At 45.1% G+C, this 25,833-nt stretch overlaps 1 protein-coding gene across 1 annotated transcript in view; it reads left to right on the top strand.

Annotated features, from left to right (window-relative positions):
• The window catches only part of LOC127046260 (ovostatin-like), a 60,273-nt gene extending 37,181 nt beyond the window's left edge, over nt 1-23,092 (top strand). Inside the window, exons 19-36 of the mRNA XM_050943066.1 lie at nt 499-727; nt 3,012-3,138; nt 4,435-4,538; nt 5,740-5,791; nt 6,410-6,493; nt 7,596-7,772; nt 8,056-8,137; nt 10,087-10,243; nt 10,738-10,812; nt 14,810-14,975; nt 15,470-15,690; nt 16,300-16,515; nt 16,648-16,772; nt 17,058-17,148; nt 19,996-20,064; nt 21,166-21,268; nt 22,520-22,595; nt 22,998-23,092. Of these exons, the coding sequence (XP_050799023.1) occupies nt 499-727; nt 3,012-3,138; nt 4,435-4,538; nt 5,740-5,791; nt 6,410-6,493; nt 7,596-7,772; nt 8,056-8,137; nt 10,087-10,243; nt 10,738-10,812; nt 14,810-14,975; nt 15,470-15,690; nt 16,300-16,515; nt 16,648-16,772; nt 17,058-17,148; nt 19,996-20,064; nt 21,166-21,268; nt 22,520-22,595; nt 22,998-23,049 (2,206 nt within the window). The 3' untranslated portion in view covers nt 23,050-23,092. The remainder of the gene's footprint in view (nt 1-498; nt 728-3,011; nt 3,139-4,434; nt 4,539-5,739; nt 5,792-6,409; nt 6,494-7,595; nt 7,773-8,055; nt 8,138-10,086; nt 10,244-10,737; nt 10,813-14,809; nt 14,976-15,469; nt 15,691-16,299; nt 16,516-16,647; nt 16,773-17,057; nt 17,149-19,995; nt 20,065-21,165; nt 21,269-22,519; nt 22,596-22,997) is intronic.
• The last annotated feature ends 2,741 nt before the right edge of the window (nt 23,093-25,833 follow it).

Raw genomic sequence — 25,833 nt, 5'->3', positions numbered from 1 at the left:
TTTCTGCATCAGTCTGTGTCAACTCTGTGGGCCACTTCCACGCAGCTCCTGCACCTTTGGCTCCTGCCTCTGGTTCCTTCACCCTCTTCCCAGGGCCTTAGCCTGCGAGTTCTAGCAGTCCTGTTAACGGTGTTAGTTTTGCAGCCCTCTAGGAAGCCAGTCCCCTCCCTTCAGCTTCCTGCAGCACACTGACTTTCTCCAGCCTGCACTTTCCTTTTATATGGGCTGACTGGACCCTGATTGGCTGATCCAGCCACTTCTCTAATTGGCTGCAGCCTCTGCCCTAATAGATTGTTTCCCTGCAGCCCTCCAGGCTGGGTTTTAACCCTATCAGGGCCAGTGCAGAGTAGACGCCTCATCACAGGGTGGGTAAATCCTGTGGAACCTAAGTGGGAAAGGAAAATATTATTTCAGCTTGGGAGTCTCTCCTATTGAATAGCTGGAAAATATCCTTTGAATGATCAGGTTCTTTTCTCACTTTGTCTCTTGTACCTTTAGTTCTAATGGAAAGGCCAGTGTTTCGTTCACCATCCCTGACACCATCACGGAATGGAAAGCCAACGCCTTCTGTCTGGAAGAGGAGGCTGGGTTTGGCATATCCTCATCTACCTCCTTGACAGCCTTCCAACCCTTCTTCGTTGATATGACCCTCCCCTACTCCATTGTTCGAGGGGAAAAGTTTAACTTAATAGCCAATGTCTTCAACTACCTGAACAAATGCATTGAGGTACAGTATGTCCTTTCCATTTCTTTTCTAAGCCCTTCTTAGTATTAAGTATCAGAGGGGTAGCTGTGTTAGTCTGGATCTGTAAAAGCAGCAAAGAATCCTGCGGCACCTTGTAGACTAACAGACGTTTTGGAGCATGAGCTTTCATGGGTGAATACCCACTTCCTCAGATGCATGTAGTGGAAATTTCCAGGGGCAGGTATATATATGCTAGCAAGCAAGCTAGAGATAACGAGGTCAGTTCAATCAGGGAGGATGAGGCCCTGTTCTAGCAGTTGAGGTGTGAAAACCAAGAGAGGAGAAACTGGTTCTGTAGTTGGCAAGCCATTTACAGTCTTTGTTCAATCCTGAGCTGATGATGTCAAATTTGCAGATGAACTGAAGCTCAGCAGTTTCTCTTTGAAGTCTGGTCCTGAAGTTTTTTTGCTGCAGGATGGCCACCTTAAGGTCTGCTATAGTGTGGCCAGGGAGATTGAAGTGCTCTCCTAGAGGTTTTTGTATATTGCCATTCCTAATGTCTGATTTGTGTCCATTTATCCTTTTCCGTAGAGACTGTCCAGTTTGGCCGATGTACATAGCAGAGGGGCATTGCTGGCATATGATGGCGTATATTACATTGGTGGATGTGCAGGTGAATGATCCGGTGATGCTGTGGCTGATCTGGTTAGGTCCTGTGATGGTGTCGCTGGTGTAGATATGTGGGCAGAGTTGGCATCGAGGTTTGTTGCATGGATTGGTTCCTGAGCTACAGTTATTATGGTGCGGTGTAGATCTACAACCCATCCTGGACAATGATCCCACACTTTCACGGGCCTTGGGTGGCAGGCCAGTCCTTGCCCACAGACAACCTGCCAACCTGAAACATATTCTCACCAGTAACTGCACACCGCACCATAATAACTCTAGCTCAGGAACCAATCCATGCAACAAACCTCGATGCCAACTCTGCCTACATATCTACACCAGCGACACCATCACAGGACCTAACCAGATCAGCCACAGCATCACCGGATCATTCACCTGCACATCCACCAATGTAATATATGCCATCATGTACCAGCAATGCCCCTCTGCTATGTACATCGGCCAAACTGGACAGTCTCTACGGAAAAGGATAAATGGACACAAATCAGACATTAGGAATGGCAATATACAAAACCTGTAGGAAAGCACTTCAACCTCCCTGGCCACACTATAGCAGACCTTAAAGTGGCCATCCTGCAGCAAAAAAACTTCAGGACCAGACTTCAAAGAGAAACTGCTGAGCTTCAGTTCATCTGCAAATTTGACATCATCAGCTCAGGATTGAACAAAGACTGTGAATGGCTTACCAACTACAGAACCAGTTTCTCCTCTCTTGGTTTTCACACCTCAACTGCTAGAACAGGGCCTCATCCTCCCTGATTGAACTGACCTCGTTATCTCTAGCTTGCTTGCTAGCATATATATACCTGCCCCTGGAAATTTCCACTACATGCATCTGAGGAAGTGGGTATTCACCCATGAAAGCTCATGCTCCAAAATGTCTGTTAGTCTATAAGGTGCCACAGGATTCTTTGCTCCTCTTAGTATTGTTTCCAGCAAGGCTCTACCTTTGCAGCTAGAGCAGAATGCAGCAACAATGCAAAACAACACATTCACAATCCCATTCCAGCCACTCGGCCTTCTTTACACTGGCTTCTTACACAGCAGTGGAGTGATTTCTTTTAAGCTGGGCCTTTCTACTGGATGCTGGTCTATCCTTTAATGGAGAAGGAACTTCTTATACTGAGAACTCATTCTGTCAGGTATCTACATCCTGATATAACCTTCCTTTCAGGGGTCTATCCTTTGGCATTTGGTGTTCTTTGACATATTGCTGTTTGAAATAGGAGTACATCAAAGCGCAATACAGAACTTTTCATGGTAGCATGGTCCACACAGACAATTAGTGCACGGCATGCTAGTGCGTTGTAGATTCATACCATGGCTTGCCATGTACTACCTTGCCATGTAGACAAGCCCTCAGAGAGGATATTGGCCAGGATATTGGAATAAGTCATTTTGCAAAGTACAATTTGCTTTCTACTTGATTGGCCACTATAGATGGTCATAAGGGTCAGGGTTTATTATCTCCTCTGAAGAACGCCCCATGCCTCCTACCTGTGTTGTACCTCTCTTCCCCAGGACAGCTCTAAGGTACACAGCGGAATCAGTCTCTGGAGGAGATCACAAACCCTGCTTTTGTCCCCCCGCCTGGCATTAGGAACAGCCTGTGCAATATTATTTTGTCTCCCTCTCTCAGGTCAGTACCGTACTGGAAGAGTCCAGGGATTACAAGATAGAGCCCCTTTCCCTAGAGGGCAACACTGCAAGGGTGTGTGCCAATGAGAGGAAAACTTCCTCCTGGACGATTATTCCTCAAAAACTGGGTAAGTTTCTCTTTCTTTGTCATTCTCATGGCACATTGCTGGTTTGTCCAGTCTCAGTCTGGAATTCTCTATAACACAATACCCTGCCTGCTAACCTACAGACAGGAACTGCTGCAGTCTGTACCAGACTTCACTGAAGCAGCTCTGCTGAACTCCCCTGGCACAATCTCTGCAGGCACGTGGCAGTGAAGTAGGACCCCGTGTTCTGTCTCTTTTCTTGTTCCTGACAGTTCATTCATCTCATGTCTCTGAAAGGACCATTCAGATCATCTGGTTTTATGTGAAACATTTGCAGGAGTCCACTTGTCTAAGATATTTCTGTGCATAATTCCCAACTGTATCGAAGCTTGGGAACTTGCTCCTTGTCAACAGAGATTTTTAAATGCCAGAGTCTTGCTCTTAGCTCACGGAAACCCACAGATTTCTACAGCTTTATTCACCAGGGTCTGGACATTGAAAATTTACACATCAGCAACCAAGATCAGAAATCATTCAACAGGAATATTGGATCAGATCCTGGTGTAGACTGTCATAGCTATATTTACTTCAGTAAGGTTCCAGTGAGGAGCTGGCTCTAAGTTTTCAATACTTCCTTTTCAAAAGTAGCCTTTGTGTGAAATGGTTTGGAGATTTGTATGTGTAGAAAGATGGAAGTACAACATTATGTTTTAACTTACAAAGACTTCCTCCAAAGAGTTTGCCGTTGTGGTTCAAATTTCATAATGGGGTCGTTGTTAAAGTTCAGAAATAAAAACAACAGATTGATTTACTTCAAACTGGCATTCAAAAAGCCTGACGTAAACAATTTTACTGAACCTACAGAACAATCATGAACTCTTAGAAGTCAAAATAATTTTTCTGTCCAAAATTATAGCACAGTAAAGAGAAGGCTTATAATACATTCCTGGCTGCAAAGTTAACAATAGAAAAGCTACTATGTCTCCAGAGTAATTGAATTTTTGTTAGGTTATATTTTGTACTGATTAAAAAGATATGGGCATCTTCTTCCCATTTCCATGGTGCTGATACTTGCAAGGGGTTAAGAGAAGTTCTGCCAAGCTGCCCTGTAAGTGTCAGGTGGGCAGGATTTACCAGTAGTTGTCTCTTCATTTGTGAATTCTGTCTGTGATGAGATGTATTAAACAATTACCAGAATTCATTCACACTGCTGGCTGACTTGGAAGAGAGGGTTCCCAGAGTTCCTTCAGGCCATGCTAGGAGGAATGAATTCATGCCAGCGTAATTCTAGGCTTTCAAGATTAATTTTCTTTCTTGGGTTTGGGGGGCTTCTTTCAGGTAATGTGAGCTTCACTGTTACTGCTGAGACAAAGTTGAGTGACGCATCTCGGGAGCCAGGGATAGAACGTGTGGACACTGTCATGCAGCTGCTGTTAGTTGAGGTATGATAAAAAATCCCAACTCTCTGAGAGAGAGAAATGGTCTGTATGGAGTGTGTGTCTCTTTTAATTTGATTTGATTCTCCCTCTCCAAAACATCCTGCAAGAGCATCAACTCAGGGTCTGAGGCAAGTTCTATTTTTTCCCACCTGTCTTGGGGTAGGCTAGCTGTCTGATCTGTTGAACAGTGACCCTGAGGCTCTTACCAAAATGCTGTCCTGGGACGCCCATGGGATACATGTGATCCTTTGAGGAACTAGTGAGCCAGGCTGCAACCCACAGTGCAGTTATGACATCAAAGTTCAACCCACATTCTCCAAACTAGTTGCCAAACACTCTACCAACATGGCCAGTACTGGAATTTTACCATCTCCCATATCTTGTGACTGGACTCACTTGGTTGGATTCTGCTGTCAGTTAAGCCTTACATTCATACAGCTGTAATGAAACCAACACATATTGTCAGCAGAGACAGAACCAGGGACCTTCATCACCAAAAATAAAAGTTCTTCCACATGACTTAAAGGAGCACCTCTTTGGGCTGTGTGCAAGGAGCAATCTGTCTTTTATCCTCTTTCCCACTAGAGGGAGACATTTTTCTAGGTGCATAGCCAGAGTGGCGTACAGGGGCCATCAGTGGGCTTGTCCAGATGTAACAGATTTATGACATCTGGCATATTACTGCAGTCATGTATGGAACCAGCCACTCCTGGGGTCAATATTTGCCTTCATTTACACCTGTGGGAGCCCAGTGAAGTCATTGGGGAAGAGGTGATCTCAGGCTTTGAGGCAGTTCTTCTGCACACATTTGGTGCCTTTGGCCTATTTCTATAGGGATGCTGCAGGGGTGCAGATAAAGGGGCAGGATTTGTCCTATGATCTCTAGGGCAACTGCTACACCAAAGAAAGTTGTAACTATGACCAGCTCTCCTCAGCTGTGAATTTCTCCTGCTCATCTCCCAGCTGCCTTCCTGGAGGCGAGGAATGGTACACAAAGAACAAACGCTGCTGGGTGCCAAGATGGGGAGGGAGTGGTGCCTCTGGAATGCATGGGCAGTCACCTTCACTCAGTACTCTGGGGACAGCCTGTTTACAATGCTGCACGCTACAAAGATACACTTTCCAGCATTATTTTGTTCCTGGTTTCATTGTTATGTCTGTTCCTTTCCTCTTCCTCCTTCTCCACTTCCCTGCTGCCGACCAGCCTGAAGGAATCAAAAAGGAGGTGACCCAGAGCTCCCTCATTTGCACAAAAGGTAAGGGCATCTCTCCAAATTCCCTTCTGTAGCTACAAATTCAGCAAGTGATTGCTGTCAGAGAGATTTCCAGATTAAAACACTTTTCAGCCAGGGCCCTTTCCTGCCTTAATTAATAGCCTGTTAGTTCTTTGAAATTGAACCAGTTGTAGCAACATATTTCACTCTGTGGTTGGTTGTTTGCTTTTCACGTGTCAGTCTTTTTAGATCATTAAAATAATGTGTTTGGTTTTACTTCCAAGCCCTCAGGCAGTAGCACAACCCTATTCTATCCTAATTCTGTTCATGGGAGGTAATGGCTAATGTATATGTGCACAGCTACCCTCCAATGAATAGAATTAAACCACTCAACTGTGTATCATAGGGTGGGTCTACATTGCAATCAGAGGTATCAGTGTAGCATATGTAGATTTACCCGAACTAGTTTAATCTAGCTACAGCAAATAACAATAGTAAAGAAGCCATGGCAACACTGGCTAACCGCTCGAGTACGTATCCAGGATCACAGGCTTAAATTGTATGACCATTGTTGGAAAGAAGGTACTGTAGAAGGGAAATTTAGTGGTTGAAAAAAAGATGATGATGATTATTGTTATTTTATTTATATCTTACCAACAGGCAGAACTGTCTCTGAAATGGTGTCTCCGAAGCTGCCAGCAAACCTTGTGCAGGGATCAGCCAGAGCTTCTTTTTCTGTCCTTGGTAAGTTTAATGTTTATACTAAGAATAAACGTTTTGATTCTCCCCTGGCCTTAACCTTGTGTTTTCACTAACGCCAATGCAAAACAAGTGTAGAGTGGGTGTACAACACTACCATTCTGAGTTTTTAGCATTTCACATTCACTTTGCAAAGCTGTGAATAACTGTATGAGCTGGTCCAAATTTTTCCAAAAAATGTATTGTTTTCCATTGGAAGAAGCTGATTCAACTAAATTAAAACATTATGCAGGAACATATAATTTTGATGAAAAAAATGTCAAAACATTTAGTTTCAATAAAGATCAGCCTTATTGAAATGAAAATAATGTTTTGATACAGTTGAAATAAAATGTCATTCAGATTTTTTCTGAAGCAAAACTTTGGAGTTTCATTTTGTGGGAAATCTTCCAGTTTAGAATGAAAAGAAAATTGATATTTCAGAATTTTCCATTGAATGGGAATTCCAGGATCTGAGCAGCCCCAATAACTACACAAGGTGCAAAACAGTGGAAATACTGAACTATGGAAACTGTTGATCTGAAATTAGTGAGCATAATTTTGAACTGAGTCTGGTTCTTTAAAAAAAGTGTCTTTCTTACTCAGTGTGAGATGCAGTGTGTTTGGCCCCAGTGACCACACTGGAGAAGTGAATCCTAAAAATGACATATCCACAGGCGAAATGTTGGTCTCAGCTAAGCACATGCAACTCACTGAAAGTCAATCACTTTGAAATTGCAGCATGGGCAGAATGTGGCTTCTAGAACACAGCCTCTTTTTTAAAAGGGTAACAGCTATTTCTCAGCTCCCAACGCAATACTGATGCTCAGATGTTCTTTACTCTTGATTCCTATTTCCTTAGATCTTCCCTATTTGTCTTATTTGTCTGCAGCTCTATATTTAAAATAATAATAATAATAATGGCCTAAGAAACCACCCATATGGAGAGATGTGGCAATTTCTCTTTTTTGTGTTCTGCACTGTAATTTCTCTGTTAGTCAATATCTGTCTGCAAATTCATAATCTGGTAAAATAAAACAGTGTATGCTGTAATGTATTAAATACCAACTCCAAACTCCACTGACTCCCTCTGTCTCCCAATCCTCAGGGGATCTTCTGGGCATGGCCATGAGGAACATGGGGAATCTTCTCCGGATGCCCTATGGCTGTGGGGAGCAGAACATGGTCCTGTTTGCTCCCAACATCTACATCCTGGACTATCTGAATAAGACAGGGCAGCTGACTAAAGAGATTGAATCCAAGGGCGTTGGATACTTAGCGAGTGGTGAGAAGTTTAAGATTTCTCCATCTAATCCTGTGGCCAATTTTGCTGAAATGCCATTCTTGTTCCAGTGTACATGCAATAGTTATTGATGGCTTAGCTAGCCCCAGAGCTGAGCATGATGATACATTACAGGACACAAGCCATTAGAATTTATAACCAGTGAAATCACTCATTAAAACTGTTTTTATTCTTCAGTCCAAAACTCTTCAGCCTCAATTTATCAGAGAACAAAACAGGTCCATTACTGGGGTTAGAAAATATGTTCTCCTTGTTTTGATTCCAGGGTACCAGAAGCAGCTGTCATACAAACACCCAGATGGATCCTACAGTTCATTTGGGACCAGAGATGAGGAAGGGAGCATCTGGTGAGAGCTGGGAAGCTGTTTAGGGTCCTGGGATAGGAAAAGAAGCTGTTTATGGTGTAGTACGGGAATACCTCAACAATCTGGTTCTGTAGCCAGGGAGAGAAGTACCAGCAGGCAGGCTGCTGACTTGGGGGGTGTAACGATGTGGTTCTGGCGGGACCCAACTGAGAGTGCCAATTCAGGACCAATTGCTCAAACAGGGCAGTCACAGCCCAAGGCTGGGGTTTTTCCACCTCTAAGGCAAACCAAACCCGCCAGACAAAAAGGACTTTGGTTTTACCCCACTGGCTAATCACAAGTCACTCAAGCAATTTCCTTAGACACTCCAGTATCCCAGTATCACCACCAGTGCCACTCGTCCTGGGGATGAATGGTTATGAAAACCAACACCCCAGTAAAAGAAAAAGGTTCTCTCGATCCCAAGGGACCAAGCCCCAGACTCAGGTCAATATACACATCAGATCTTATCTACGAATCACGCTGTTGCCAATCCTTTAGAATCTAAAATCTAAAGGTTTATTCATAAAGGGGAAAAGATAGAGCTGAGAGTTAGAATTGGTTAAATGGAATCAATTACATACAGTAATGGCAAAGTTCTTAGTTCAAGCTTGTAGCAGTGATGGAGTAAACTGCAGGTTCAAATCAAGTCTCTGGAACATCCCCCGCTGGGATGGGTCTTCAGTCCTTTGTGCAGAGCTTCAGTTTGTAGCAAAGTCCCTCCAGAGGTAAGAAGCAGGATTGAAGACAAGATGGAGATGAGGCATTAGCCTTATATAGGCACTTCCAGGTGTAAGAACACTTCTTTGTTCTTACTGTGGAAAATTACAGCAAAATGGAGTCTGCAGTTACATGGGCCAGTTTCTGCACACCCTGCTGAGTCACAAGATGTATCTGCCTCCTCTCAATGGGTCAATTGTGTAGCTGATGGTCCTTAATGGGCCATCAAGCAGGCTAAGCAGAGCTAACACCTGCTTGTCTGGGATCTTTCCCAGTAACACAGCATAAGTTTGAAATATAGACAGTATACAGCCAATACTTAAAACTTTAACTACAAAATGATACAGACATACAGACAGCATAATCATAACCAGTAACCCATAACCTGGTCTTCGACACCTTATATGACCCCCTTCACATAGGATTTGGTGCCACTATAGGATCTTGGTTGCAAATCATGTTCTGTATGGTCCCAGTTTATATCAATAATGTCACAGGGGGGTATGGAGCCTTTCACTTCTATGGCACTGGTTACCATCCATCCCCAGCATGGGGGGAAATGGATGGCCCAGAACTAGGGAATAGGAGATAGAGCCTTTCACCTCTAGGGCATTATTGAAGTACAGGTGGACAGGATTGCTTAAGGGAATAGGGCAATGGCAAAGGAGTCTTTCACCTCCAGATTTTGATGCAGATTTTGGTGTGCAGGGTAGATGAGGGGAATGACTAGCTTGGTGAATCTTACACCATTGAAGTGTGAATTGTACCTGTTCTGTGGGTGAACAGAGAACATCACTCTTTAGGGTTTGTCAGTCTAGTCAGTAGAGCTGCCTGTCAGTCATGCAGCTTTCACTGCCAAGTGTTTGGGGGCATCCTACCCTTCTGTGTGTGTGGTGTGGCATACTGCCCCAGCAGGAATCATACAGGTGTTCATGCCCTTTCTCTAGGAATTGCTCTGCTGAGGGATAGTTCTATGGGTCAGGAAAATGAGTCTCGAAACATGGTGGCTCTACTCAAAGTTCTCTCAGTCCCACCTGTGTGTCTAGTATGCAGACTTCTCCAATTAGCACTGCTTGCCAGGGGATGGTCATGGGGAAAATCATGGAGTGGAGGTTTCAATTAGACCAGATTGGGCTCTGGATTCTGCCTCCTCCAGCCACCCCTGTGGAAGGTGGTAGAAGGATCAAGAGATATTCCCTGCTCCATGCTCCTGATGTGTGGTTCCCTTGCAGGCTCACTGCTTTTGTATACAAGTCTTTTTCACAATCCAAACGCTACATCTATATTGATGACAATGTCCAAACTCAAACCCTGATCTGGCTGGCAAGTAAACAGAAGCCAGATGGCTGCTTCCAAAATGTTGGGAACCATTTCAACAATGCCTTGGAGGTGAGTGATCTTAGCTTGCTCCCAAGTTTCCAGTCCTGCCATAGGGATAGAACTGTCCAACCATTGCCAGCTGCTATCCTTATCCCCAAATGTTCAACCCTGTCATTGGAATAAGCTGCCCTCTAGCAGCTGTCCCATGCACAGAATATAATTCCTACTAGTACTGATAGACAATGCAATAGAAACGGGTGTGTTTATGAGCCAAAGATTCTGGGCTTTATTCCTCAATGCTGCATATATACATTTATAACTAAGGACCACGGGGCCATATTCTGCTGTATTATGCAAGTGTAAACTCTGAGTAAAACTACTGAAGTCCTTCTGCCTTTATATTGATGTAAATAAGAGTAGAATTCGTCCCCGCGTTTTTTGTATGTGCACCCAACACAGATTCCTTATAATGTCTAGTCTGGCTGGTAGTTGAGTATTTCACTTGTAAACATTTTGGTTTAGCCAGGACATATTGACGTCCTTTTTCCTTGTGTTCTGCTCAGGGTGGAGCAGAAGATGGAATTTCACTCACAGCCTATGTCACTGCAGCATTGCTTGAGGCCGGACTACCCAGCTCGGTATGAATTAAGTGCTACCCTGCCTTATTAGACTGCTCAGTCATATGTCACAAACAGCATGGAAGTGAGAATCTGTGCCCCATCTCTATTCTTCAGTGAAATCTTAAATACTGGCTTTTGCACACTGAGTTTCTATATGGCCGTATCAAGAGGTCTGTACCCAATTATGTAACAGAATTATTATGTGTAAATGGCCTCACAAATGCACTGGATACTTAATGCATCACATGGGCAGCAGGTTTGTAGAAATTTTGATGGTACCCAGAACCCATCCCTGCCCAAACTCCACCCCCCAAAAACTCCACCCCCCACCTGTCCAAGGCTCTGAGAGGGAGTTTGGGTGGGGGATGAGGTCTGGGGTGCAGGAGGGATGCAGGGTGCAGGCACTGGGAGGGATTTTGGGGAAGGGAGGGGGTGTGGAGGGAGGGAGTGCAGGTTCTGAGAGGGAGGGGGTGGACGGGTGGGACTGGGTTTGGGGTGGGGCTGGGGATGAGAGTTGTAGGGTGTGGGAGGGGGCTCAGGTCTATGGCAGAGGGGTGGGGTGTGGGGTGGGGCTGGGGATGAGGGGTTCATGATGCAGGAGGGGGCTCAGGGTTGGAGAAGATGGTTAGGGTACAGGGATATGAGGGCTCTGTCTGAGGCTGGGAATGAGGGGTTTGGGGTGTGGGAGGGGGCTCAGGGCTATGGCAGAGGGGTGGGGGGTGGGGTGAGGGCTGGGGATGGGGCTGGGGATGAGGGGTTCATGATGCAGGAGGGGCTCAGGGTTGGGGCAGATGGTTGGAGTGCAGGGGGATGAGGGCTCTGTCTGGGGCTGGGAATGAGAGGTTTGGGAAGTGGGAGGGGTTCAAGGCTAGAGTAGGAGTGTGGGGAGTGAGGGCTCAGGCTGGGGATGAGGGGTTTGGGGTGTTGGAGAGGCTCAGGGCTAGGGCAGAGGTAGAGGTGTGGGGAGTGAGGGCTCAATCTGGGGCTTGGTGTGTTGGGGTGTTGGAGAGGGTCAGGGCTGGGGCAGAGGGTTAAGGTGCGGTGGAATAAGGGCTCTGTCTGGGACAGGGATAATATGTTTGGGGTGTGGGAGGGACTCAGGGCTTGAGCAAAGGGTCAGGGTGCGGCAGGATGAGAGCTCTGGCTGGGACAGGGATAAGGTGTTTGGGGTGTGGGAGGGGCTCAGGGCTTGGGCAGAGGGTTGAGGATGTGGTGGGGGGATGAAAGCTCTTACTGGGGTTATGGACTCTGGGGTGGGAGGGCTGGAAATGAGTTGGGGGTGCAGGCAGGCTTCTCCAGGACAGGAGCCCTTTTCCTGCTGGCAGCAGCAAGCTCTGAGGGATAAGCCCCTCTTTCCTGCTCCCGCAAGCAGCACAGTCCCCCCCACCACTGTCACTGCATGTGCTTTTAGGGCTCCTTTCAGGTCCAGGAATCTCCCTCACCTCCCCCATGGTGGGTGCCATGGGGTGCTGCGTGTGCCTCCTCCCCTGCTGTTGCCCCTGACTGTAGCCTCACTGGGGGTGGAGGATGGGGCGGTCTCCTTGCCCAGCATGGGGCAGGAGCGGTGACTGTGGGCAGGGGGAGAGGGGGCTGTGCTGGTGGAGAGTCCCGCCAGAAAAGGGAAGGGTCTGAGGTGGAAGGGCATGCTCAGAGTCAGTCTGCCATGGCAGTCTATATGGGGAGCACTAGAACCCTGCGGCAGTAGTTGCTGCAGGGAGGCAGCATGGAGCTGCACAGAAGAGGCAGGGGACGTTCTGCTCCCTCTGGGGCTGGGGGATGTGCACAGGGCCAGCAAGGAGGGGCTGGTGGACACTCGGGGGAGGTCCCTGTTCTCTGAACATTGCTGGTGCCTGGACATCACATGGGTATATAATTTGCCGTCCATGAAATGCATGATATCAGTTAATCATGTCTTGTGTCCTCAGTTTAACTGCAGTTATGGATTGACACATAGATAGAAAATCTTAGCTCTCAACAACAGTTCAGTTGTGTTAGAAAACAGAGTTCCTTAAAGGCAGAATCCAGCTCAATTTTTTGTAGTGTACACTATACAGCTGTTCTAGCTTCTAGCCTTGCAAACTCATTCTAGGACCTTAACCTCAAGCTGTGTTTTTATTTTTCAACATCATGATTGCAATGGAGAGGAAAGATGTGGTCTGGGTGCTAGCCTGGAACATGGGAGGCCTGAGTTAAATGCCCTGCTCTGCTGCAGACTTCCTGCAAATCACTTCATCTCTCTGTTTCTGTTCTAAAATGGGGATGATGATGATGATGATGACATAAAAATGGCCATCCTGGGGCAGACCAATGTTGCTCTAGTGCAAGATTCTGTCTCCCAACAGTGGCTAGTTCAAGGTGTTTCTAAGGGAATGAACAGATCAGGACTATTTTCAAGTGATCCATCTCTTGATATCCAGTCCCAGCTTCTGGCAGTCAGAGGTTTAGGAACACTTAGAGCATGGGATTGCATCCCTGACCATCTTGGCTAATAATCACTGATGGACCTGTCCTCTGTGAACTTATCTAATCTATTAATTTTATTGGGTGACCCCTGATTCTTGTGTTATCTGAAGGAGTAAATAACACTTCCTTATTCACTTTCTCCACACCATTCATGATTTTATAGACATCTATCATATCCACCCTTAGTTGTCTCTTTTCCAAGCTGAACAGTCCTTTTAATCTATCCTCATATGGAAAATGTTCCACACTGCTAATCATTTGTGTTGCCTTTGTCTGTACTTTTTTTCCATTTCTCATATATCTTTTTTTGTGATGGGGCAACCAGAACTGCATGCCGTATGCAAGACGTGGTCATGTCATGGCTTTGTATAGTGGCATTAAGATATTTTTGGTCTTATTAACTATCCCTTTCCTAATGGTTCCGAATGTTTTGTTGGCTTTTTTGACTGCCACTCTCATTGAGCAGATGTTTTCAGAGAACTATCCATGATGATTCCAAGATCTCTTTCTTGAGTGGTAATAGCTAATTTAGACCCCATTGTTTTGTATTTATAGTTGGGATTGTGTTTTCCCATGTGCAGTACTTTGCATTTGTAAACGCTGAATTTCATCTGCCATTTTCTGCACACTCATCTACCCCTTTTTTTAGATCATTTATGAATATGTTGAATAGGATTGGTCCCAGTACAGACCTCTAGGGGACACCACTATTTACCTTTCTTCATTCTGAAAACTATGCATTACTATCCTTTGTTTCCTATCTTTTAGCCACTTACTGATCCATGAAAGGGCCTTCTTTTTCTCATAGGGATGTTGTAAGGCTAAATACATTAAAGATTGTGAGGCACTCAGATACGATGGTGGCAGGGACCAGACAGGGTCCCAAGAAAGACAATAATAAAACAGTCTCCAGGATTAAGTTGTTTCTTTAGTTACACCTGTGCAATCCCATTATCACCATATTAACACTCACCAGATATATTTGTGACGGTGCAGGTGGAAAATAGTTAACAAATCCCTTGTTGATGTATGAGCCAGAATAGAGTCCAGCTCATTCATCCAGAGTTGGAATAATTCTGCAAGTCTGACAGAAGTGAAAATTTATTTTTGTCAGTAAAGTTAGCAAATAAATAAATAAATAATGCCTATCTCTTGTATCACCCTTTTCATCGGTTGATCTCAAACTATTTTACAAAGAGGGGACTATCATTATCCTCCTTCTACAGATGTGAAAACTGAGGCATAGAAAAACAAAATGACTTAGTCATCAAGCTGGCAAGAGGCAGAGCTGGGAATAAAACCCAGGACCCCCTAGGCCTAGTCCAGCATGTGTGTTGGTAAGAAGGTGCCATTTCTTCATGGTTACTTTTCAGAAAAGACCTCTTCTTTAAGAGGTCTTCCTGCACTCTTCAGTCCCTTTGGAAGTGAACATGCCATATGCTCAGCATGAGATTCCAGTGACGGATGATTAAAGAACAGTTGAAATCTTTAAGTAGAAGCTGATGCACTAAACTGAATACCAAACAAACCTAAACCACATTTTTATTGATAGCACACAGTAGTCCAGAATGGACTGTCCTGCTTGGACACTGCATCTGTCGGGAATGTGGACAATGTTTATTACCAAGCTCTCCTGGCTTATGCTTACGGCTTAGCCGGTAACAAGGAAAAATGGAGATTCTTCTTGAAGGAGCTGGAGAAATCGGCTACAGAAGTCGGTGAGTGTCATTGAGTTTTCCCATGAGATAGCCATTGAGAGCAGTTTCAGAGAGGAATAGCTGGTGGTATGAAAAATGTCAGTCTTTGATGTCCGCCTCCTGTTACCTTCCCATTCCACAGCAACCTGGGTTGGACTTATCTCCAAAGTGGAATGTGAATTCTATGAATATCTCCTTACCTTGTGGCCTATGCAGAATGGGAAACTGATGCCTGATGTTCTTGCAGCTTCATTTTCCTTTCTTTGTATAGACCCCTGTTTGCACTCCTCCCCTTCTAGCACTCTATCTCTCTGGAAATAGATCCTGGGTCACTTGCAGTTCAGAATTCTAGCTACTGGGAAATGAGGTTGCCCTCTACAACCTCCCAGACCTGAAAGAGGGATAGAAGTGAGGGACCAGCATTGGGAATCAAGCTGTGTCTCCCACATGGCAGCACTGCACATTAACCACTAGATTACTGATCAAGCTCCTTATAATCTCCTTTCTGTTCTCAGGTGGCTCAGTGCACTGGGAGCGGAAAGACAAGCCCTTGGCAGAAAAATTCCCCTCCTTCAACTCCCGTGCTGCCTCTGCTGAGATTGAGATGACCTGCTATGTGATACTGGCGCTGCTCCAGAGACCGACCCTGACTCAAGAGGAGTTATCATACGTAGCTCAGATCGTGCAGTGGGTTGCTAAACAGCAAAATCCATATGGAGGCTTCTCCTCCACACAGGTGAATATTGCTTCTGTTCAAAGGAATAGATCCTGAAAATAGTTAACCTCTCAAGTTAGATGCCCTTGCCCTCCACTGCTGGGAGGATGTTCCTAGAGAGGATCCAGGGATTCTGAAACTTCCTTCTCCCATTGTTCCAAAATAGCCCAAATCTGGTGCAAAAACCATTTATCTGACAGGGGTTTTGGAGCAGGTGGAGAGTATGGTCCTGGAAGCAGGGGAGTGGGATGCTTTTTAAGAAATGATTCACCATCTGGCTGAGCTAATTTGTTCCATTGTCTTTAATGCTGCTGGATGTCTTGTGCTCCTGTAACATTAATTGTCAGGGCACAGAGAGCTCTGCTATACATGTCTTGGTAACCACTATTTAAATCTAAGGAAATTATGATTTGCCTGAGTTCTCACAAGAAGTCAGTGGCAATCAGCAATAGAATGTAGGTGTCCTAATTCAGTTCAAGCCACAAAACTACCTTCTCTCCCATTCTACTCCTTCCATTATATCCCAGAACAAGAGGTGACAGGCTCTCTGGGGAGTATAGGAGCTGTACCAATCTTATGCATTATAACCCGGTGGAGACTCTTTCTAATGAGGGGTCATGTACTTTACAGGACACTGTTGTCGCTCTCCAAGCACTAGCCCAATATGGGTATCTCACCTTCTCAAAGGATGGTAAAAACACTGTTGAGATCAGCTCTAAGGAACTTCCAAAGAAGGTTTTCCAGGTGGATAACAGGAACCGCTTACTGCTGCAGCAAGTGTCCCTGCCCAGTCTCCCAGGGAATTACAGAATGGAAGTAAAAGGCAGTGGCTGTGTCTATCTGCAGGTAAACAAGGCTTCCAGTCCTTGCAGCTGATAACTCAGGAGATCTCCTCTCCTTTCTCTTCAGCAGGACTGCAGCATTACAGCAGGTGATGCAGGGGCTGCTTTGCTATATGACAGTTTCTATCTCTTCTAGACAACCCTGAGATACAACATCTACCTTCCTCAAAAGGCCTCTGGGTTCTCTCTCTCCGTAAAGACAGTGAATGTCTCCTGTACAGGCAGCTTCCTGCCAAAGTTTGACCTTGTCCTCTCAGCCAGGTAACCCCTTCCCACCGCCCTGGCTCCCTGGATGCTACATAGGGTAATGTGTTGGGGGATGGATTTAAAAAGAGTATACTGTAGTATACCATTGTGTAGCTGCAGTAAGATATGCAGGACCTTCTGCTGAATGACACTGACTGCTATTGCTAACTTTTCCATCCACTGATATAAATGGATGGGCAAGACGGGCCCTACAGTTCATTGAGATTTCACAGGCAATTTGTGCGTGTCATGTTTCCTCCCCAAACGTGATCCAGACTGACTCGATCTCTCTCATTTCAGTTATGCTGGGAAGCGCAGCACCTCCAACATGGCCATTATTGATGTCAAGATGCTCTCAGGCTTCGTCCCTGTCAGATCATCCCTGCAGAAGGTAAAGGAAGGGAATATTGTCAGTAAGGCACACAAAGGGCTGTGAGGGTTAGAGGATATTACACCAGGGACTGGGTAAGAAGAGGAGCTGAGTAGCAAACTGGTGTCCTGATCCATGTGGAGAATTCAATTAAACCACTTTGGCCAGGGATATAGCCACATCCCCTGTGCTTTAGCTGCTCATTTGTTGAAGTGAGATTTACACAGTAACTACTCCTGAAGAAGTTCAGTGTGCTTGGCCTTTGCCACTGTGCTTCATTATCCATGTGATGTATGTGATTCCCCATGTCTACCTGGGCACTTTGCCATGTGATGTTGCCAATATCTGTGCAGCACAGTTTAACAAACATGGAAGAGTTTATATTTCCCTTTTCCCCTTCTGTTTTGTACTATCTAACCCCCCAGGTAATGATTCATAGATTACAGGACCACCGTGATCATCTAGTCTTACCTCCTGCATAACACAGGCCAGAGGATTTCACCTAGTATTCCTGTATCCAGGGGCGGCTCCAGCCACCAGCACGTCAAGCATGTGCCTGGGGCGGCAAACCGCGGGGAGGTGCTCTGCCGGTCGCCGTGAGGGCGGCAGGCAGGTTGTCTTTGGTGGCGTACCTGTGGAGGGTCCGCTGGTCCCACAGCTTTGGTAGACTTCCCACAGGCAAGCCACCGAAGGGAGCCTGCCAGCCATGCTTGGGGCAGCAAAATACCTAGAGCTGCCCCTGCCTGTATCAAGGCCATATCTTGTGGTTAAGCTAAAGTTTATTTCTTAGAAAAACACCCAATCTCATGTTAAAGGCTTCATGTGATGGAGGATGCAACACATGCCTTGGTAAACTGTCCCACTGGTTAATATCTCTCACTGTTAAAAAAGTGCACTCCATGGCTATCCTGGATTTATCTAGTTTCAGCTTCCAGCAGAGGACTCTAAGGGAGTGTTTCTCAACCTTTCTGATACCAAGGAGTGGGTTGCTGCCTTCCTAAACTGTTTTAGGGAAATCTCAGGGGTCCCTTACCCTGGTCCTTGAGAAACACTGCTCTGAGGCATCAAGTAGGATGGGATTTACACATGAATGAATCCAGTAATAGGTTCAAATCCCCAGATCAAACACTCTCAAATCTGAGCTGGGAGTGGGGTTTCAATCTCAAGCTCATCTCCATATAGGCATCTTTCAACAGCAGCTGTGGCTGGCATATACCACAGAAATATTGTGAATGACAAACTATGATAACTGCTAGGGAAGTGATAGAAAGCATTTCTTCTCAGAGCCTGTTCATTCCCTATCTGCTTTTCCCTGTGTATGTGTGTGCATTTAGACCACATTTAGCATTTATTGGTTTTATCCTTTCAGTCTGGAGCTGTATGAAATCCAGAACTTGTCTTCGGCAGTACTTTGTGTGGAATTTTTTTGCACTTTCCACATTTTCCATTTGGGAGCAGTTAAAACAAAATTGTTATTTTTTAGCATTTTTTTGCCTATTTTCATAGTGGAACTATTTTGCTCAAACAGCTTGTCATGGTATAATTCCTCACTCTGAACCTTAGCATCCAAAAGATGGGGTACCAGCATGAATTCCTCTAAGCTCAATTACCAGCTTAATACTTGTAGCGCTGCCACCAACCAGGAATTCCAGTGCCTGGTACACTCTGGTCCCCCCAAAACCTTGCCTGGGGACCCCCAAGACCCAGTCCCTCTGGATCTTAACACAAGGAAAGTAAACCCTTTCCCTCACTGTTGCCTCTCCAAGGCTTCCCCTCCCTGGGATACCCTGGAAGATCACTGTGATTCAAACTCCTTGAATCTTAAAACAGAGAGGAAAATTCACCTTTCCCCCTCCTTCTCTCTTCCCCTCCCACACTCTCCCTGAGAGACAAAGTAATCCTAACACCGAGAGAAAATTAACCTTTCTCTCCCCCTTCCCTCCTTTCTTCCCACCAATTCCCTGGTGAATCCAGACCCCGTCCCCTGGGATCAAACACCAGAATAAAAAAAAATCAGGTTCTTAAACAAGAAAAGCTTTTAATTAAAGAAAGAAAAAACAGTAAAAATTATCTTTGTAAATTTAAGATGGAATATGTTACAGGGTCTTTTAGCTATAGACACTGGGAATACCCTCCCAGCCTAAGTATACAAGTACAAATTAAAATCCTTTCAGCCAAATACAAATTTGAACTCTTCCCAGCCAAATAAACATTTGCAAATAAAGAAAACAAACATAAGCCTAACTCGCCTTATCATCTAGTACTTACTATTCTGGACATAAAAGAGACTGTATCAGAGAGATTGGAGAGAAACCTGGTTGCACGTCTGGTCCCTCTGAGCCCCCAGAGTGAGCAACAACCAAATTCTAACAGCACGCACACAAACTTCCCTCCCTCAAGATTTGAAAGTATCCTGTCCCCTGATTGGTCCTCTGGTCAGGTGACAGTCAGGCTCACTGATCTTGTTAACCCTTTACAGGCAAAAGAGACATGAAGTACTCCTGTTCTATTAACCCTTAACTATCTGTTTATGACATAGCTACCTTGTGTTAAAGACATTGCACATTTCACTAGAAAATCGGTCAGATTGAGCTGAAAAAATGGTAACATGCAAAATTTTCCATTCAAATGGGTCCAATTTTGAATTCATAGTAACCTTAAAAAAAAGGAAAAGTTGAATTTTGAGAAGTCCTGTGTTTCATTATGGTGATTATTTAATACTCCTCTTAGGACTTCTGCAATAAATTCCACTGTTTGTATTATCAGTCATGACCACTAGACCTCACTGTGGCACCACAGACATGCTGTTTATGTAGGTTTGGGGATGTCTCTTGTGTTTAAAGTTGGTATCATTTGTCTTATATACAGCTTCAGGATGATCGTAAGGTGATGCAGGTAGATACCAGGAACAACCATATCTTCTTCTACTTGGCAAATGTAAGTTTGGGGAAGAATGTGCCTTATTTTTTTAGTTTCTTTAAAATTTAGAACTTAAAATGCACTCCTAAATAAATGAAACAACACATCATAAGCCAGCCTGTGTTCATTGTTTTCTGCAGAGAGACTTAAGGGTCTGTTGCCATCTAATATAATTATGAGAAAAACGATTATGAAAAATTATGACATTTATGAAAATTGTGAAAAATTATGACTAATTATGAAAAATGATCAGGGGACTGGGGCACATGACTTACAAGGAGAGGCTGAGGGAACTGGGCTTGTTTAGTCTGCAGAAGAGAAGAGTGAGAGGGGATTTGATAGCAGCCTTCAACTACCTGAAGGCGGGTTCCAAAGAGGATGAAGCTTGGCTGTTCTCAGTGGTGGCAGATGACAGAACAAGAAGCAATGGCTTAAAGTTGTAGTCAGGGAGGTCTAGGTTGGATATCTGGAAAAACTGGTGAAGCACTGGAATAGGTTCCATGGGCAGGTGGGGAATATCCATCCTTAGAGGTTTTTAAGGCCCGACTTGACAAAGCCCTGGCTGGGATGATTTAGTTGGTGTTGGTCCTGCTTTGAGCAGGGGGTTGGACTAGATGACCTTCTGAGGTCCCTTCCAAACCTAATATTCTATGACTCTATGATTCTAACTGGTAAGGTGGGCTGTTCAGATGACTTAGTCACACTATATAAATCCATTTAGAATAATGGCAATTAAGTTATGCACATTTTTCTGTTGTCCCTGAGACCTACAAATGAGTACAGTGTAATGCAAAATACTAGAGCAATATAGTGCCATTGAAAGGGAGCTCTGTACATTTATTTATTAATCTTTATGGAAGAACTGCACATTTCCACAGCATTTTACACACATAGATAAACCTCCATCCCTGCCCCTAAGAGTTGATGGTATAAATAAAACACAGCACTTTAAAGTGGGATTTGAAAAATTAGAGAGACAGCAGCTGGCAGAAACTAGAAACTGTTTATGGGGGATGGGGAAAGGGAGAGAAGGGCTTAGAAATCTCTGCTCAGAGCAATTCAGTGAAGTAAATATTAAACGAAACAAAGCCTGATGCATTTTTTCTGTCCCATTTCCAGGTGTCTCAGGAGGAAATCAGTTTCTCTTTCTTGGTTGAGCAAAACCTTCCTGTGTCTGATATCAAACCTGCTTCAGTGCACCTCTATGACTACTATGAAACAGGTGGGCCTCCTTGAACCTGAGAAGAGATCTAGTGAATCAAGCATTAGCATGACCCAGGCTGCTAAATAACTGTAAACTCTGATGCATTTCCCCAGCTGCTCAGATGCAGGCCTCTCTTTCCATTTCTGCATTTGCCCTTTTTTCTCTCTCCAAGCAACAGTGAGTGGAAAGTGAGGCTTCTATTTTTTCTGATTTTATCAGCATTTACTGGTTCTGCCAATTCTCGAAGGTTATGATACAGCACACTGGGACCAAGAGGGGTCACTGGGAGTTTTCTCTCTCTCCCCCTTCTTATTTAAATTGAATACAAAGAAGGATGAACAGTGACACTCCCAAGAACTACTTATTACAAGCCACTACAGGAATGTTTGCCCTTTACCTGATTTAATACGTGACTTAGCCCTTGTGCCCCAGATTTGGCATGATGGTAAAAATAAATGACCCGGGGTCAGCATTTCTCTCTTGTTTAGTGTGGCCTGGTTCACCCACCCACTGTATCATTGCCATAATACCTAGCAGCTAAGTAATCATGCTTGTATCAGAGAGACAAAGTGGGTGAAGTAATAGCTTTCATTGGACCAACTTCTGTTGTATCAGTCATCATAGAGTTCCAAAGCTATAGCTACCATTACACATTAAGGTCCCATGTTGTTTGCCCAGTTTTGGGATAAATACTGGGAACTGTCTGCCTGGATCAGTGGAGCTGTCCAGAGGCTGGGAGGGTATATTCTGCTTCCTATGATTGTGCACACTACCATCTGATCATCATAATTAGCACCAGAAATGGCTCCTGTGGTCACTGATAGTCATCCCTTCTGAACATTGTCAGTGGGCCCAGTGGAATGCATTGGGCACTGACTGTGTACTCTAAATCAGCCATTGAAACATGTCCCTAGACCAGGGGTTCTCAGAATTTTGTACTGGTGACCCCTTTCGCACAGCAAGCCTCTCAGTGCAACCCCCTTTATACATTAAAAACACTTTTTATATATTTAACACCATTATAAATGCTGGATACAAGGCAGGGTTTAGGCTGGAGGCTGACAGCTCGAACCCCCCATGTAATAACCTCATAACCATCTGAAGGGTCCTGATCCTCAGTTTGAGAACCCCTGGTCTAGACAGCTGGGGAGGCCACAACAAGATCCATTGGATGCTGGTGTGTCTGGAATATGTGTTAACCACAGCTGTGCATGCACTGGGGTTGGAGCGATTTGTCATTGGAATATGGATGTTTTCTTTCTTTTCCAGACGAGTACGCTCTTGCTGAATACAATACACCCTGCAGTCAGGCTTCAAGCGAAAACCTGCTAGGAGTCAGGGAAAGGTAATTGAGAGCAATAGACACTTGATAGGTGCAAATGAGGAAAGAAGAGCATAAGAGTTGGTTCTTTATGGAGAGGGTATGAGATAAATCCACACACACTGCTGTGGATCAAGACAGCCTGTTCTCTGCCAACACTCTCAAAGAGTGAAGATCATTGCCACAGTTGCTGGTCTGTCCTAACAAAGTTGAGACTATGTGCTTAGTCCTGGAAACTCTCTCCCACCCTAGTACTCAGGTGTACACTATACGTAGATGTTTCTTTTAGAAGACTGGATTCCTGGAAATCACATTTCTGTCAACAAATTCCTCCCAGAATTATAATTTTTAGAGAGAAAAATAATTTCTGCATGAAAAAAAAAATCCATAGATTTTAATCACTCTCTTTTTTTTTCTGTACAACAGGAGAAATGATAGATGTGAAAATGTGATGTTAGATCCTCACTGCTCTGAGTGATTGAGTTTGGACAGGGCCATTTCAATAAATATCACAATCCTAATCACAGTGTGTGTGTGTGGACTGGTTAATTTTAATGAGGTGACGCTGACACCCCTTCTCAAATGTTGTTGATTCAGGTAGGGAAGAGTCCTGTTCACATCACAGCCAACAGGGCCCCTGGGCTGGCAGTTGCTTCTTGGCTGGTTTGCCTTCAGCTCACAACATCGATTTCTTAGGTGCCCAGGAGAGTTTCATTGATAGCACTTTTTGGGTTCCTCACCCCTTTTAGGGGAATTGAAAGAGGAATTACCAGGAAAGTAGTGACTTTGAGGAGGTGAGTGTTTAGTCTCCCAATCATGCTCCTTCTTACCGGGGTAAAACAGGATCCTTCTCTTCCCCTCAGGTTTAAACCTCTCTTTCTGCAGTTTACTCTCAATAGATGACTGGGTTTCCTCAAAGGCATCTGCCAGAGTGGCCATTTCCATCACAGATTTTACAGTTTTATCCCAGATACATTGCTTCACATTGTCCTTACACATCCTCAAGAAATGTTGCTGAGCAGTGACATCAAGCAATTATTCAAAACCTTCAACACCTTTTCCCTTAACCCATATTCACAACAACACTGCTCTTAAGATTTCTAAATTTTACCCTTGTCACTTCAGGAGTAATTTGGAACATTTTTTCCAAACCATTTCTTTAAATTTTGAGTTATACTAAAGCATCCTGAATTGGCATTTTCTTAAATACATTTTTGGCTTTACCAGACAATTTTGCAATCAATGTGGGGACTCTCCTGTCCTCAGGCATTTCATTGACTTGACACAGCATTTCACAAGTAGTGAAGTATCTATTCCTCAATGCAGTCTGACTCTTTGTATGCAAGACACAGCTGATCCCAGTTGTGGAGTCTCACCCAGAGTGATGGGAGCTGTTGGTGACACAGGGATCTTTTTTTGTTCCCTCATAGTTTCAATTGGTGTTCCATTCCTTTCCCTTCTCCTTAGCCTCTTCGGCTTGTAGCTCCATGACCCTTCTGCATGTGTCTTCCTCTCTGGCAGCCTCCACCTCTGCAGCCTCTTTGGCTTGCTTCTGGGTCTTAGCTTCTGGTTGCTTTAGTTCCAAGGCTCGCTGATGTGCTGCTGCTTCTAAGGCAGCCGTCATTTCCTTCTCCTTCAACTCTAGCTGTTTCTTGTTCATTTTTATCTCTGTGTCTGTTAATTGACACTTTCTCTTTTTCCTCTGCCTCTAACCTGAACATGTCTAACTTTGCAATTGCTTCACTGCTGCTGCTCAATTTTATGCCTTTCTGTTTCTATTTCCCTTTCCTCAAATAAGCAACAGAAAATAATTAAAAAAAAACTTTAAACCTTTTCTTTACTGTTTCCAGCCACCACCCTTGAATTTATCACTTAAAGTCACTACACCAGTATTTGAAGTATTAGGGCTTGGCTACACTGGAGAGTTGCAGCACTGGTGATGAGGTTACAGTGCTGCAACTCACTCTGTGTCCACACTTGCAAAGCACAGCCAGCACTGCAACTCCCTGGCTGCAGTGCTGGCTGTACACCTGGTCTGCCTGGGGTGTAGTGATTCCAGCGCTGGTGATGCAGCGCTGGTCATCAAGTGTGGCCACCAAAAACGCTTTTATTGGCCTCCAGGGTGTTAGGAGGTATCCCAGCATACCTTTTCAGCCACTCTGCTCATCGTTTCGCACTCCACTGCCCTGGGCTCAGGTGACCTGCCCTTTAAATGCCCCGGGAATTTTAAAAATCCCCTTCCTGTTTGCTCAGCCAGCTGTGGAGTGCGATCAATCAATCAATCAGTGACCATGCCTCCATGCCCCAAACGAGCCCCAGCATGGAACACTTCCGAGCTGCAGGACCTCATCAGTGTTTGGGGTGAGGAAGCTGTGCAATCACAGCTGTGCTCCAGCCGTAGAAATTATGATACCTATGGCCAGATATCAAAGTCCTTGCTGCAAAGGGGCCAGGAACAGGACGCGTTGCAGTGCAGGGTTAAAGTAAAGGAGCTGTGCAGTGCCTATTGCAAAGCCCGTGAGGGAAACCACCGCTCAGGGGCTGCCCCCACGACCTGCCATTTTTACAAGGAGCTGGATGCCATACTTGGGTGTGACCCCACTGCCAATCCGAGGACCACGATGGAGAGTTCAGAGCCGGGAGAAGTGGGGGAGGGTGTAGAGGAAGCCGAGAGTGAGGCTACTGGGGTGGAGGGAGACACCCCAGAGTCCCAGGAGGCATGCAGCCAGGAGCTCTTCTCAAGCCAGGAGGAAGTTAGCCAGTCACAGCAGCTGGAACTTGTTGGTGAAGAAGAAGCAGAGGAGCGGGTTCCTGGTAAGCAGCTTTTATTTTAAGGACGGAAATGTTTCGGGGGGGGGGGGTTATGGCTGCCTGCATGCATGGCTAGATGTGGAATAGCCCATTGATTTTGTCTGTCACGTCTCGGTAATCGGCCTCAGTAATCTCTTCAAAAGTTTCAGCCAGAGCGTGGGCAATGTGCTTGCGCAAGTTTATAGGGAGAGCCACCATGGTCCTTGTCCCGGTCAGGCTAACTCATCCGCACTACTGTACCGCGAGGGGTGGGGGGACCATTGCTGCACACAGGCAAGCTCCATAGGGACCAAGGCAGAATCCACATTGCTGTAGAAGACCCTCCCGCTCTTCCCAGGTAACACGCAGCAGTGATATATCTGGCAGTAGAAAATCCTGTTGAAAATGTAGGGATACTGTTCAGTGCAGGTCCCCCCCAGCTGCTCTCTGCTTTCCCCAATGCATAGAAACC

The sequence above is a fragment of the Gopherus flavomarginatus genome, chromosome 1 (genome assembly GCF_025201925.1).
Source record: "Gopherus flavomarginatus isolate rGopFla2 chromosome 1, rGopFla2.mat.asm, whole genome shotgun sequence".
In the NCBI taxonomy this organism is placed as follows: Eukaryota; Metazoa; Chordata; order Testudines; family Testudinidae; genus Gopherus; species Gopherus flavomarginatus.
The sequence above is the reverse complement of the archived record's forward strand: the minus strand, read 5'-3'. Positions and strand labels throughout refer to the sequence as shown.